The 15,044-nt window shown below is 32.0% G+C and overlaps 1 protein-coding gene across 1 annotated transcript; it reads left to right on the top strand.

Annotated features, from left to right (window-relative positions):
• The first annotated feature begins 197 nt into the window (after window positions 1-197).
• On the top strand, window positions 198-9,496 carry LOC114727606 (putative disease resistance protein At5g05400). Its single transcript, XM_028914299.1, has 4 exons — window positions 198-2,858; window positions 4,868-5,524; window positions 7,935-8,069; window positions 8,855-9,496. Exons 1-4 carry the CDS (start codon window positions 198-200, stop codon window positions 9,494-9,496), a joined length of 4,095 nt encoding a protein of 1,364 aa, XP_028770132.1.
• The last annotated feature ends 5,548 nt before the right edge of the window (window positions 9,497-15,044 follow it).

The raw sequence follows: 15,044 nt of genomic DNA, 5'->3' as shown, positions 1-15,044 counted from the left end.
TAATTAATTAGTTTCAGTTATCGTCTTTCTGCATTGTTAATTTTCATGTCATTATTTAGATTTTATAGTAGTTGGCAGCAAAAGTATGTGACAGCAGAATGAACTCTTTTTACTTGATTTTATATTTATAATATGAGAGATTATTAGTACTAAAGCGACATTAAGTAAGTATATGTGATTGCGTTTTATTGCATCAGATGGCAGAGATTGTGATATCAATCGGGTCAAAGCTTGCAGAATATTTGGTGGCTCCAATTTCACAAGGAGCTACTTATTTGTTTTGCTTCAAGCAGTTCATTGGAGGTGTTGAGAAAACAAAACAAGAGCTGGAGGCAAAACTAGAAGACGTGAAAAAGCGTAAAGAAGAAGCTGATCGAAAAACTGAAGAAATAATGCCATCCGTGAAGAAGTGGTTGGACGATGTGAATGCAATCCTAGAAGAGGTGCAAAAGCTGCAACAAGAGCTTGAAGGAGGACCAAACAAGTGTTTTAATGTGTCACTCAGATATTCTTTAGCAAAACGAATGGAAAATAAAGCTAAGCAAATGACAGATCTCAAACAAAATTCTAGCTTTGAGCCATTTTCCCAACTGATCCAACTTCCTGGCATTACTTACTTCTCTTCCAAAGAGTTTATGGCTTTCAACTCAAGGAAATCAACTTATAATCGTCTTTTGGAGGCAATTATAAATGGCAAAAACAAGATGGTGGGACTATATGGTATAGGGGGCTCAGGCAAAACCACTTGGGCAAAAGAAGTGGGCAAGAAAGTGGATGAGCTGAAGCTTTTTGACAATGTCATCATGGTAGTTGTTTCTAAACCCCTAAATATTCTTAACATTCAGCAGGAAATAGCAGGGCAAATAGGCTTACAACTTCAAGAGCCAACTCAACTTACTAAAGCACAAAGGCTGTCAGAAGGATTGAAAAATAAGAAGATTCTTATAATCTTGGATGATGTGTGGAGCAAACTAAAGCTTGAAGATATTGGAATTCCAACCACTGGAGGTTGTCATATCTTGTTGACCACTCGCCTTCGAGATGTATGTGTCTCTATGGATTGTGAGAGTAAAATTGAGTTGTCTCTCTTAACAGAGGAAGAGGCATGGGCTTTGTTCAAGATGCATGCTAACACAACTAGTGTGTCAACGAATGAGTTCGATAGCATCGGAAGGAAGATTGTTGATGAGTGTAAGGGTTTGCCTATAGCAATTGTAACAGTTGGAAGCACATTAAAAGAAAAGAGTATTCATACGTGGAGATCAACATTAGAAAGGCTACGACATCCCCCACCACTGGATATTGAAGATGATTTGAAGACCCCTTATGTAACTCTCAAAGTAAGTTATGATAATTTGTCGAGTCCGCTAGCTAAGTCGCTCTTCATATTGTGCTCTATGTTTCCTGAGGATCATGAAATCCATATAGAGGATTTAATTCGTTTTGGCAAAGGGACTCTTAAGCTTGGTGAAAGAATTTACACAATGGAGAAAACAAGGAATAGGGTTTTAGCTAACATTGAGAAATTGTTAGATTCTTCTTTGTTAATGCATACCAGTAAGCAGGCACATGTAAAATTGCATGATGTGGTTCGAGATGTAGCCTTGTGGATTGCAAAGGAGCAATGTCAAGAAGTTCTGGTGGACAACCAAGAAATTTCAGAGATGTTAATTGGTAACCACCAAAGTTTGGAAGATACAAAGGCAGTGTCATTGTGGAATTTGGATGAGGATCTCGAGCTCTCTAAACAATTGCATTTTCCAAAACTTGAGATTCTACTACTTCAACCATATGGGTTCATTCGAGATATTGGAGCAATGGAGTCACTCAAAGTCTTGGCACTCATAAGACATGGATTTGAGTGGGAATTGCGGAGGTGGGATCCAACTTTTTGTTCAATTCCACAATCAATTGTATCATTAACTAATCTTCACACCTTATGCCTTAGAGGGAAAAATTTGGGGGACATATCTCTTTTGGGTGAACTTAAAGGATTGGAGATTCTTGACTTACGTGGTTCTCGATTTGCTGAATTACCTATTGGAATTGTAGATATGAAAATGCTGAAACTTTTGGATATATTTGGTTGTCAAATTGAGAAAAGCCCTTTAGAAGTAATTGGAAGATGTGAGCAGCTTGAAGAATTATACTTTTGGGACCACAAATCTGTCATCCCAGAAATTCTCTCTCTTTCAAATTTGAAGAGGTATGTTATCTATGATTCCAGATTAATTTATGAATATTTGGATGACTCTTTTCAACAATATTTGGATGGTTGTGATGAAGCATTAAGAGCTTTATGTATACAAGGCTTTAGAGTCTCTACTTTGAATGCATCAATGAAAGATCTCATTCTTAGAGCAAACCACCTTTGGCTAGATAACTGTGAGTGGGATTATAAAGATACAAATTTTCAGATAAAGCACTTAGTGGTATCATGCTGTCAAGAGAAAAGATTCATCATCAAGAACCCTGATGTGAACATTCTTCAAACACAACAAGTATTCTCACGCTTGATCACTTTAACATTGTTTGAAATGAATAGTCTTGAACAAGTGTTTCAAGATTCGTCTATTGGCTGCTCTCTCCCCATGTTACAAGAGCTATGGATACGGAGTTGTCCTGAATTGAGAATCTGTATCTTCTCGCATGCCACCATTACGAGCCTGCCAAAGTTGAGAAAACTTCGTATTTATCGTTGTGACAAAGTGAAATGGCTATTGTCTTGTTCCCTAGCTTCTTATTGTCCTTTACTGAAGGAAATAATTATAAGCAATTGCTCTGAATTTGAGAGGCTCATTGATGAAGAAGCTGCACATGGGGATCCACTACTTCATGATAAGCAATATTATCCATATGTAAGTATTATTCGCAAAATTCCTCTTTTTTTTTTTTGACCATGAAGCAAAATTCCTCTTGAATCATTGCATATTAGAAATAATAGTCCATATTCACACATTTGATGAAAAATATTTATCTTTTCATTTAATTTTTAAACTGAATTTTTTTGCTTCTCTCTTTTGACACGCATAAATTTGATATCCTTTTGGTTGTGCTGGGAAAAAAAAAACTAGAATCATGCAACTGCTAATAATTTCACTTGTAGGTGATTTTTTTTCTTTTTGCTCACTCTACCTTTTTTTTTCTCCGATAACAAATTGAAGATATTACCTTTTTCGTTAATTTGAAAAATCTGTGCTTATGATCGAACAGTATATATAAGCATTAAAAATATATATATATTGTCAATAGGCAACAATAGTCATGTTATTTTTCTTTTTATTTATTCTGCCTCTACGTTCTTTTTAATTTATAGATAGCCATGTTTACAATCGTATAATATATATTAAAAAATATTTTTAGTAAGGTATAATAGCCATTTTATTTTTGACTTGAGTTCATTGTAACTGTATAAGCCTCTTTTTATTGTGAAGTTTTCTGAGCTCCGTATGTAGGCTACACGATAAAACTACTTTTTGGGTTTTGCTTTATTTTCAAGATAACAAAATACTATTGCTTCTTCAAGCTTTGTACTTTTCATATTAATTCTTATTAAATTTTTTTTCGCATCAAGTATTTATTGTGGGAAGTACTTATTCAAAGTTGTTCTATTTATAATAAATTGGCATTGATGCATTTTCCATATATAAAATATTCTTTCTTTCTTCATTTGGATTTTTCTGCCATGCTTTTCTGTGGATGTGAAAAAACACTTTTTAACGGTGCCTCTCTTTGTCTTAAACAATTGTATGTTCATATTTCAATTTTGGGTCAAATAAATATTTGTGTTGGTCAAGAAATATATAATATGTCTACTTATATATATATATATATATATAATTAAATGTTATAACAGAGGTTGAATGTAATCATGTAGCAAAACAAATATAGAATATTCGTTTGTTAAATACATGTTGAGATTATGTTAATTATCACCATTTAAAAAATACATGAAATCAATTTCAAAATTTTGGCCCAAAAAAAAAATATCGATTTCAAAATGAAAGTAAAGTGTTGTTTGTTATCATAAAATAGTTTGGTAAATCATAATTTATATCACGATCTATATATTAATTGTACAAGGTAATTAAAGAAGCTAATATATTATAAATTAGTGTCGTTTCTTTCTTGACTTAAAGATTTTTAACTATATAATAATGTTTGTATAATGAAATTCTATATCTTTGTACTACTGCTAGTCCTCAGTATAAAATATAGTTTGCAGTGCACCTCAATGATAATATTTTAAAAATATATAGGATACATGCATAATCATATATAATTGGAGAACTTTGCATAATGTTAAAGGGAAGATTAACTACTAATTATGTATTGTAACCAAAATACACTACTACTTGTATTTTTCTCTTTCTTTTTGGAGTATTAAAAAAATTATTTACAAATTGTATTTTTTATTTCTTTCCACACAAGAATCTGATAAAAACTTGAATGTCTTTTGCTCATTTTAATTTATTATCAAAAAATTGATCTCATTCTTCCGAACAGCACTTTAAATTTTTGTTTTATATTTTTGTCAATAAAATAATGATTTAGGATACCAAATTTTAAGATAAATGTTCTTCTTAAATTTTCTTTTGATATTTAAAAAGATCTCTCTTACCGTGTCTCTTTTATTGCTATTAAAATTTTTATATTTTCATTTCAAGTTTTGGTAAGAAGTCCTTATTGTTATTACATATATTTGCCTACTTGTTAAAGAGGATTATTTACTAGCAATAGTTGGCAATAATTAATATATAATATAAGAAACTTACTAGGTTTAATCTCAAATCTAGTTAGAGTAAAAAGCAAGTTGTTATAATCAGTCCATTTCATAATTTTAATTTTAATTTTAATACATTTACAGGGAAAGGAAAATGATAGTGCTTATGTGGGCGTTATAGCAAAAAGGTTCAATCAGTTGCAAAATGAGCAATCCTTGATCCTTTTTCTAAGGTTGAAAAGTCTAGAAATTGAAAGGAGTGGAAAAAAGAAAGGTATAATGGAAATCCAAGTCAGAGGAAGAATAGAAGATGATGAAGAATCTATTAAAGCCCAAGAACCTCTAAAGCTGGATTCAGAGTTGAGTGAATTAAAATTAGATGTTCTACCAGAATTGGAATATATTTGGAAGGGCCCCACCCAAATTGTGAGCCTCCACAGACTTGAAGATATTTCACTAACAGATTGTCCAAAATTGAAAAGTATTTTCACTCTAGCTATTGTTGCAAGCCTTCCAGAGTTGAGAAGACTTGTAGTAGATAACTGCCAGGAATGGGAGGGAATATTTTGTGAAGAATCACTCAAAAACCTCTCTTCTTCTAATATTTGCTTCCCCAAACTTAAGAAGATTAACATATATAATTGCAACAAAGTGAGATGGTTGTTATCTTATTCTCTGGCATCTCATTGTCCTTCACTAGAGTTCATATACATAGACAGTTGCTCTGAATTTGAGGGGCTTATTGGTGAAGAAGCTGCACATGGGGATCCACTACTTCATGATATGCAAGATCATCCACAGGTAAGTCTCATCCGCAATGTCTCTCTCTCTTTTTTCTTTGACCAGCAAATCCGCAATGTCTCTCTTGAATCATTGCATATTAGAAATAATAATAATCCATATATATATGTTGACGCATTTGCTCAAGTAGCCATGTTCAATTTACATCTCCCTTTTATTTGAAAATTTTTTGTTTGTTATCGTATAATATATATTTGTATAATCATTAAACATAACTTCTACAGTAATTATTTTATTTTTGACTTCACTTTATTGTACCTGAATGGGTGGTGGACCGATGCCACTGGGTGAGTACGCGACAAAAATATGACGAAACTAATTAGGATTGATGTCTGTCGGCTTAGAAGAATACCCTCTATAACCGGCGCCCCTCAATCACATAGAAATACGAATCGAATAGCAACCAATCTGCTTCATAACCGGCATTAGAGCTACTGAAAATCTAGCTGACCTTATCATTTTAACAGATATAGGTGACAGGTCAACACCTGGTCCCCTGAACATCTTTGCAAATTCATAGAAGCCAGTGTCTGATATCAAAGACTTCGGTTTAGAAATCTTGACACCAAGATAAGGAATAAGACAATATTTCTATGAGGTCCTTTTGATATAAAAATTTCTACAATCTACAGAGAGGGAATAGGACCTCCCCTGGATTTCGATTTCCTTCTTACTGTAGTTCTTGGAATCTTTTCTTCCATTCTTCTAAGCATTCCGTCTCTCCCGTTGTTGCAAGTGAGTCTTATAGTGAGTTCATGTGTATGCGGGCTCATTGCCTAGTGAAGCCGTACGCTTCTTTTCTTTATTGCTCCAGTGAGCGAGTACTTTTTATCTTTCTAAGCCGTCGAAGTCTTCCCGTAACCCCTAAGCTCATACCCCCTAGCCCTTAGTCCCTTGTTTCGGGGTAAGGTTTCTCTCTTTTTCTGTCCATCTTTCTTTGTAGTTTGTCTTCCTATTCTTTCTATTCTAAGTGGGCAGAAGCCTTCCCAGTTGAGTTCTTAAGAGAAGGACCAAGCAATTGAAACCCTTTTTTTGACTGAACCATCGTCAAACCTCCACCAACATTGGATGATAGAGGGACGTTCTACCAGCTAAATAGATCCACTTGGCTTTCCAACCTGCAAGTCTTTGCTGCACTTTCTTCATTATGTAGTTAGTTTTCTTTCTTGACACTCTTTTGTTAAATTTTCTTGGCTATATATTCAGGCTGCACGATGAAACTATTTTTTGAGTTTTCCTTATTTTCATGATAATAAAATATTATTTCCTTTTTCTTTTTTTTTTAAAAATATATAACAACTTTTATTTGTCAGATGCAGTAACATTTTACATTTCGTATTTTGCATTTTGGTCAAGTAAATGACTTTTTCATTTTGTTTTTGCTATTAGGTATGTATTGTGGGAAGTGCTTATTCAAAGTTATTTTTATTCAAAAATAAATTAGTGTTGATGCATTATATAAAAACTACACATACTTTAAGAGAAATATTTTTCCCTTTCAAATTTTTTTGCCATGCTTTTCTTTTCTTTTTGATGTGAGAAAATACCTTTTTGTGGCTCTTTCTTTTTCTGCTAAAAATTAAGTTAATATTAGTATTTTTGTTCAAATAATTCTTGTCGGTCAAGAAATATTTAATATGTGTACTTCTTGTTAAAAAAAGATATATATATTATTTATTAAATGTGATATAGTTGTTATAATAGAGAATTAACATAATCATGTAGTAAAAAGTATATACAATATTTGCCAGTCACACATTTTCCATGTTACTCTAAAAATTGATTGAGTCTGGTAAAACGCATGTTGAGATTATGTTAACACAATTTTAAAAGTACATTATTTTTATTTTGCCATTAAATGATCAATTCGGAAAATACTTATAATGCATAATATAAATTGGTGTCTATAGAAGTTCTCACTAGAGATTTCAAACATTTTGATAAAATTTTTCTTTCGCTCACCTACCTCTTTTTCATAGAATTTTTATTTAGCATTTACATTATAATACTAAAGATTAAACTGCTCAAATTTTTCTTTTTCTTTTTCTTTTTTCAGTACTACAAAATATTATTTGCATGCTGCATTTTTTAATTTATCTTTCCACATATGAATTTGATAAAAAATTTAATCTCTTTAGTTCATTTTAATTTTTTTGTCAAATAATTAATTTTATTTTTCTGAACAACATTTTTTTATTTTTTATTTTTATTTTGTCAATCGAATAATTATGTGGGACTGTATTTTATTTAGAATAAGTTGGAGTTGATATAATATCTATAAACTACCAATTTGTTAAATTTTCTGTGGACGTTAAAAAGGTCTTTGTTAGTGTGCATCTTTTATTGCTATTAAAATTTGTATGTTTTCCTTTCAATTTAATATGTCTAATTGCATGCTTTAATCTCTCAGCAACCTTTGATTCGAAATTGTTCTGAACTTGAGAGGCTTGTTGAAGAAGCATCATATGGGGATCGGCTACCACTTCTCAAACTGAAGTACTTACGCTTGTTGTCATTGCCGAAATTGAGAGAGATCTTCTCTCACGTGAGTGTTTTCTCTCACTATTCTTTTTTTATTTGTGATTTTTCATGGATAAAATTGATAAATGTCTTTTAAATTATTTATCAAACATAAAATTGAGAAATAACTTCTTTCTTATTACAGAAAGTACTTATTCATGGTTGTTTTTGTTAAGAATGAATCAGTGGAAATATTTTCTCATTTTCTTTGGACGTGAGAAAATTCTTTTTACAGGACCTTTTTTCCTTTCCTCTTGTTTACTTTTTAAATTTATTTGAAAATTTGTGTTTACTATGAAACGATATATACGAGTAGCAAGACTATATTCTAACGAAAAGCAAATAATCATTTCACATTTTATTTAATATTTTGTGTCTATGAAGCAGTCTTCTCATCATGAAATCAAGCTGGAAATTACTTGAAGTATTAGCAATGTTCCCATTAATGCTTGGTTGCGGAATCATTTTTTGTTTTTGTGAGCGGTTCTTTATCATGGAAAGTATGACTTGTCCAAGACTGTTTGATTTGAAATAAATCAACGTCGATGCATATTTATAGATCATACATTGTGTATGTGTGTGTGTCTATATATATTTCACATTGGACCATCAATAATATGTATAAGAAAAGTCTAACTTAATAAAATTCATCTTACTGAGCTTATCTTATTACAGTTTTATGAATATGTGAAATGAATGGGGTTGACTTTTTAATGTTACAGCGCCATTAAATTTATGTGGTTCATGTGTGTGTATACATAATCCATATGTTGAATTTTCATCTAATCATTGAATATATTTACTTCACAGAAACATGAGAATGATAAAATGAGAGCGGTAAAGTCAGAATTGTGTTCTACATGGTTAGAAGATCTACCGGAATTAGAATATATCTGGAAAGATCCCATACAAATTTTGAGCTTCTATAGACTTGAAGAGATTACACTGTTGGAATGTCCGAGATTAAGAAATATATTCACTGTTGCTGTCGTTACAAGCCTTCCAGAGTTGAGGGAACTTGATGTAAACGGATGCAATGAATGGGAGGGAATATTTTGTGAAGAGTCACTTAAGAATCTGTCTACTACTCCCACTCGTTGCTTCCCCAAACTTGAGACCATTTTTATATCTCGTTGTCACAAAGTGAGAAGGGTGTTCTCATATTCTCTGGCATCTCATTGTCCTTCATTGAAGAAATTATATATAGCGAATTGCTGTGAATTGGAGGGGGTTGTTGAAGCTTATGAAGGTGAAGTAGCTGCTCATCATCATCAAAGGCTGTTTCCTGAACTAAATTATTTGAAGCTCAGTAATTTGCCAAAGTTGAGAGAGATTTATGAAGGTTATGAATCCAACCTCCTTTCTGGTACTATAACAATAGAAGATTGTCCAAACATATCAAAAATCTCAAAAATCCCATTAGAAGACAAGCCCTCGTCATCAGGTTCGTAGCTACACTCTTTCTTTCAAACTATTATCATATTTAATCAATGAAATAATTTTGTGCATTACAATTTCTATCGTTACATGGAAAAAAAAGGTCTTTTATTAGAAGAAAAAAAATTCTATCTTAACACCCACACACACATCGCTCTATTTTTTTTTTAATAAGAAATTGCAATTACTCCCAAAATTTTTTCCGTGTCTATATAATAGTCGTCATGTCAAAATCATAATAATGTACTCATATTAAATAAATGACATGTTATGGTAATATTAGAAGTTGAATAATTATATAGAACTCAAAAATAATTAATTTCCACCATTTTCACATTCGTAGTAACACATTATTTCTCATCATTATAAGCATAATTAGCTGTAGTTTAGTACACATTATCCAAGGAAAATTTTGAAAATTGTGTAGAATAAATAAGTTTATTGGTTTTTATTTTGTCTATGTCCCATTTTGATTAGGCTGCTAATTAATTGTTTTTGCCTTTGGTCAGCCATGGAGATCAAATTAGAAAGTTAGATAATGATGGAGTGATTTGAGCTTTGGATCTTCTAATGGTTTCTTTATCTGCGTATGTGTTTTACTGAGTTTTATGTCTATGAAAATGTGTTGGATTTGTATTATTGTGTTGAAAATAGATGAAAATGTAGATATAACTTTACTCTGAAGTTATGTGATTATATTCAACAATGTACACAAAATACAATAATTGCGTGGCTCTTGTGTCCACTGCTTATTTTGTTTCAAATATTGTATCAATCAATGATTTTTTATCTTATTCTCTATTTCAAGTTCGTAATATAGTTATTATTATTTAAAAAAATATAATCACAATTCTATATTCATTTTGATGAAGAAAAAATCATTCCAAAAGAGCTTTCTCAAATTAAAAAAGAAAAAAAAGGATAACATACTTTTAAATTGTAAACGAATCTGTTTCGAAGGTTCTAAACTTTATAATCCAGTCCATCAATTTGATGACTGTAAATAATTGTAAATTTTTCAACAATTGCCAACATTTTGTATAAAATTAAAACAATTTTTAAGAGAAAAATATCATTAAAGGGAACATTTATGTAATATTTATGAATAAAAATTCAACACTAATAAAATTAGATAAATTTAAAATATTTTTCATCAAAGACAGAAATTGAAAAATAAATAAGTTATCTGGTTGTAATGTAACTAATTTATGTCTTGCTAATGTATACTTTATTATCTTTTGTTTTAAGAAATTTCAAACACATCAGCTCGAGTTGTGAGCTCCGCCATTTATTTGATAACTCTAATTGTCATAATTTTCATTCATGCAACTTAATTTTAAAAAATATTGTTAGGCAAGACATAAACTAGTTACATTACAACTAAATTATTGTATATATTTGGACATTTCAACAACAACGTATGTTATGATTTTCTTTTATGTTTCATTTATAAATATATGATATCTTATATTGTTAATTTGAGCATTATTAGATTCCATGATCATATAGAATTAGATTATGTTATAAAAACACAAGAATTAGATTACATCTGGCCTTCACAAGGAACAGTGATAAGTGATAACTATAAAAAGAATATGACAAAACTTCCTTGTGTTTAAATTAAAAACAAAAATATCATTCATAGTCCACCTATTATAAACCAAAGTCCTGCTGTTTTCTCCCCTTTTTATTCATCTAATAAAGTATACTTTAGCAAACATATATAAGAAACTAGGATTCTTTACATTCATGGATTGATACACTTGAAGAAAGTTCCATAAAAGAATGTAACTATAAATTAGAAATAGTCTTGAGAGTTGAGAGTTTTGAAAAGGTACTAAAGCTAGAAACACAAATGTTCTCTTTATTGAATCTACAGAGCATGAATCCAAATGTTTTGTAATCCTAAGTGGGACCAAGTTAAAAAAAATGGAGGGATGGTTGTGAAGAAAGAATATTACTCATCATACCTGCCATGACTTAAAGATTTATATATCTGTGTTTCTCATTCTCATGAATATCAAGTAGGTGGAAAAAATCACAACGTATAGAACTATTCATTTCTGCTATCTCCTTTAAACTTTCTGAACTTTGCCCACCATGTCATCCCTCTATCTTTCTTTGACTTTTCCACCTTGAGCGTGTTGTCAAGGAACACCACCACGATCAAAGCCACTGTGGCCGGCAATGAGAATATGGCGTTTATGAGTGTGTTGAACTACAAAGATGACACATTGTCACACATAAAAATGAGCTCTTGATGTTCGAAAATTTCAGCAACAATGCAGGGATGGTTTACTTCTATCTTAATCAATAATCTAAGCCTTTTAAGACAACTTTCCACTTAATCCCATCAAAGGCTTGAAATTAAATGCTCTAAATTAATAGAAAATATCTATTATCCAAAGAGAACGCAGTACAATGCAGTGAATATTATATTGAGACCAGTATAGATGCAAAAACAGCTCCAAACTTTCTAGCACAAACAAACAGAACTTTAGTTTAGCTTGTGTAAAAAAACTATCTGCCTACTTTGTTTTCAGCTTTGTCATCATAACAGATAACAACTAACTTGTTAAGCTCATATCATCAGAAAAGATGGGAAAATGTGAATGTAACCGTTAAAATTTTCCTTAAAAAATAAAGCTCCATTGCAGATAGTTAATGGCGTGCATCATCCTTATCCTAAAAAATAGCATAAGGATGTGTCGTTATACATTTCTTGCATTTATTCACAGGACAACATCAATTAATATAAATCTAATATTGGAAAGAACACATTAACAACTAAAACCTATAAACTATTATTATATATATATATATATATTAGAACTACTTTTCATATATCATTACACTGAACTTTTTTTTTTTGGCAGTGGGGATCAACAGTCTTCTGTTAGAGGTGCAAATTAAATATTCACCAGACATTTAAAAGGCGCTTGTGATGATTCCAACTTCAAGTAATAACATCTTTTTTTTTTGGTCAGAAAAGGTATAATATCATTAAAACAAAACAGAACGACTCAAAGTTTAAAGGCAAAGAAAACAACAGAAACCCAAAAAACTAAAAAAGAGCAGAAACAGAAACGCGAGAAACATCCAAAGACAACACTAAACTGGATCACTCCTATAGCAGCAGCTGAGAACAAACAGATCTGGTTCACTCCTATAGCAGCACCTGAGAATAAACTGTGAGAAAGAAGGGGAGACGATGAAAAATCTATCCAAGAACACACTCCCTTAATGCACTTGAAGCTGCACACCAAAACAATCACAAAACCAGGCAAGCAAAGATGAGCACAAGTTAACCGTCCTTCTAGAGGAGAAACAAACAAACAAAAGAAGAAATTATTGGGATTAGGGGGCATAAAACCCAACCATAGAGGCCACAAACCCATACAAAACTCCTTAGCTCATCCAAAGAAGCTAAGTTGCAACAGAGAGCAACAAATTCCAAAGGGAACATGCTCTCATGAAAGAAGCTCCACCAATCACAGCCAAGCTAAGCAAAATCAACACAGAGAGCCAGAAGCTTTGTATCCTCTAGATTTCCAGTCAACCAGTGACCAATCTCCAAAGCCAAAGCAGAAGCAAACCTCCCTCTTAAATCAGAACAATCAATCCCAGCAACTACTAACACTAAATTCTTAAAATCAAATACAGACCAATGACATACAGGCGGCACCCATCTTAAATCATCCTTAATTTTTAGTGGAGCCCTTTTGATTGCTACAAAGAAACTAAACTTCTGGACCTTCCCTTCGGTAAAGATTGAAGCAAAGCAAACAAATGAGTTACCAATAAATCCCGAGATATCCTTGTCTTGAAAGGAAAACAAACTAAAGCCCATCACCTTTGAGAAAACTATGGCAAGCACTATCTCAAATAAAACCAACAATACAAACCAGCAACAACAATCATTTTGAACAGAAACCAAGGTTTTCCTTGTATTCCAAAACCACCAAGAAGCATAAATCAGACCAACCAGCACAACCCACACTTCATAACAAGCAATCAAACCATATGGCCAAAAGGAGTTCACAAAGAAACTATTCGAAGAAAGAGTATCAGATCTTGTTACCTCACAAGGCCAAGGCAAAAGAATCCCACAGAACAGACTTACATCAACAAGGCACTGGGAGATTAGCTTTAATTTGAGAATCATTTATCCATGGCTCATAGATCTATTTTGAAGAAACAACTCATTTGCTTCCAACACATAGAACTCTCCTTCACCCATACTCCTCTGACCAAAATGGCTTTCAGATTTCACCATCTCTGGTGCTATTCCCACTGATTCCCAATTTGCACTTGGCTGCTCCGTTTTTGTCTTCCCCATTCATGTTGAGGCTCTTAGTCGTGCTGCCCACTGATCTTCCTCCTTCCAATCCCTAACCAAAAAAACCTCAGAACTTGCCCTCATCTTCAGATCTAGAAAAATCTCCAACTCACACACACACACACACACCAACGCGCACACACTAGGCTCACTCTCCCCCGGTGGCGACGCCGATGGAAGTCGCTCACCAAGGGGCGGTTTGCGCTCTCACAGGAGGAGAGAATTCGCTCTCACGAGAGGAGAGGTTTAATTTAAGTAATAACATCTAGATGGATTAATTTTCTAGTTTTATATGCTAATTAATCCCTTTTTGTTGTAATTCTGATTGTGACTGATGCTTTTGAATTGTCATGCTAGAATATTAGTAGTCACAGTTGGAAAGTTGAATTAGTAAGGTGATTAATTAGTTGCAAGTGTTAATAACCTAATTAGTTGGAGGGGAGGGAAAATGAGCCCCTCCCCTCATTTGGTTAAAAATTTTAGAGGGGAGGGGAGCTAAAATGTCCCCTCCCCTCCCCTCCCCTCCCCCATTTTGGCTCCCCTCCAAATTGGGGGTTTTTGGAGGGGAGCCAAAATTGTGGACCATTATGCCCTTATGGTTTTTTTAATATTCCACTTCTACTCATAAAATATATTATTATAATATTTATTTCAAATAAAAAATATATTATCCTAAGTAAAAAAATAAAAATATATACATTATTATAATTAAAAATATATTATAAAAATTATTTAAAAATAAAAAATTATTTAAATAAAAAATTATAATATATAAAATTAATTGTTTTTTATAAATATATTATTTATTAATATATTTTAAAGCTGGAAAAAAAGATAGCCTAAAGAAAATAAAATTTCATTTTTCTTAGAGCATATAAAATTTGTTAATTTGATTATTTTAAATATATTATTATATTAATTAGAATAAAAAATTACTATACCAATTTTTTAATACACATATTAACATGATAAGACTGAATTTTTATTAAATTATATAATTTAAATTAAGATGTAAATTAATTTATATAATATATCAATAAAAAACATAAACTAATATGTAAGGGTAAAATGGTAAATTGATTATTACTATCCCTCCCCTCCCCTCCTTGAACCAAACAAGGGATCATTAAATACCCTCCCCTCCCCTCCTTTTTAATCAAACCAAACAAGGTGAGGATAAAACCTCCCCTCCCCTCCCCTCCCTCCCCTCCCCTCCCCTCCCCC

The sequence above is a fragment of the Neltuma alba genome, unplaced genomic scaffold (genome assembly GCF_004799145.2).
Source record: "Neltuma alba isolate B1F8T4 unplaced genomic scaffold, ASM479914v2 tig00012498_pilon, whole genome shotgun sequence".
Taxonomy (NCBI): Eukaryota; Viridiplantae; Streptophyta; class Magnoliopsida; order Fabales; family Fabaceae; genus Neltuma; species Neltuma alba.
Note: the sequence above shows the minus strand (reverse complement) of the source record. Positions and strands in the feature narration are given on the sequence as shown.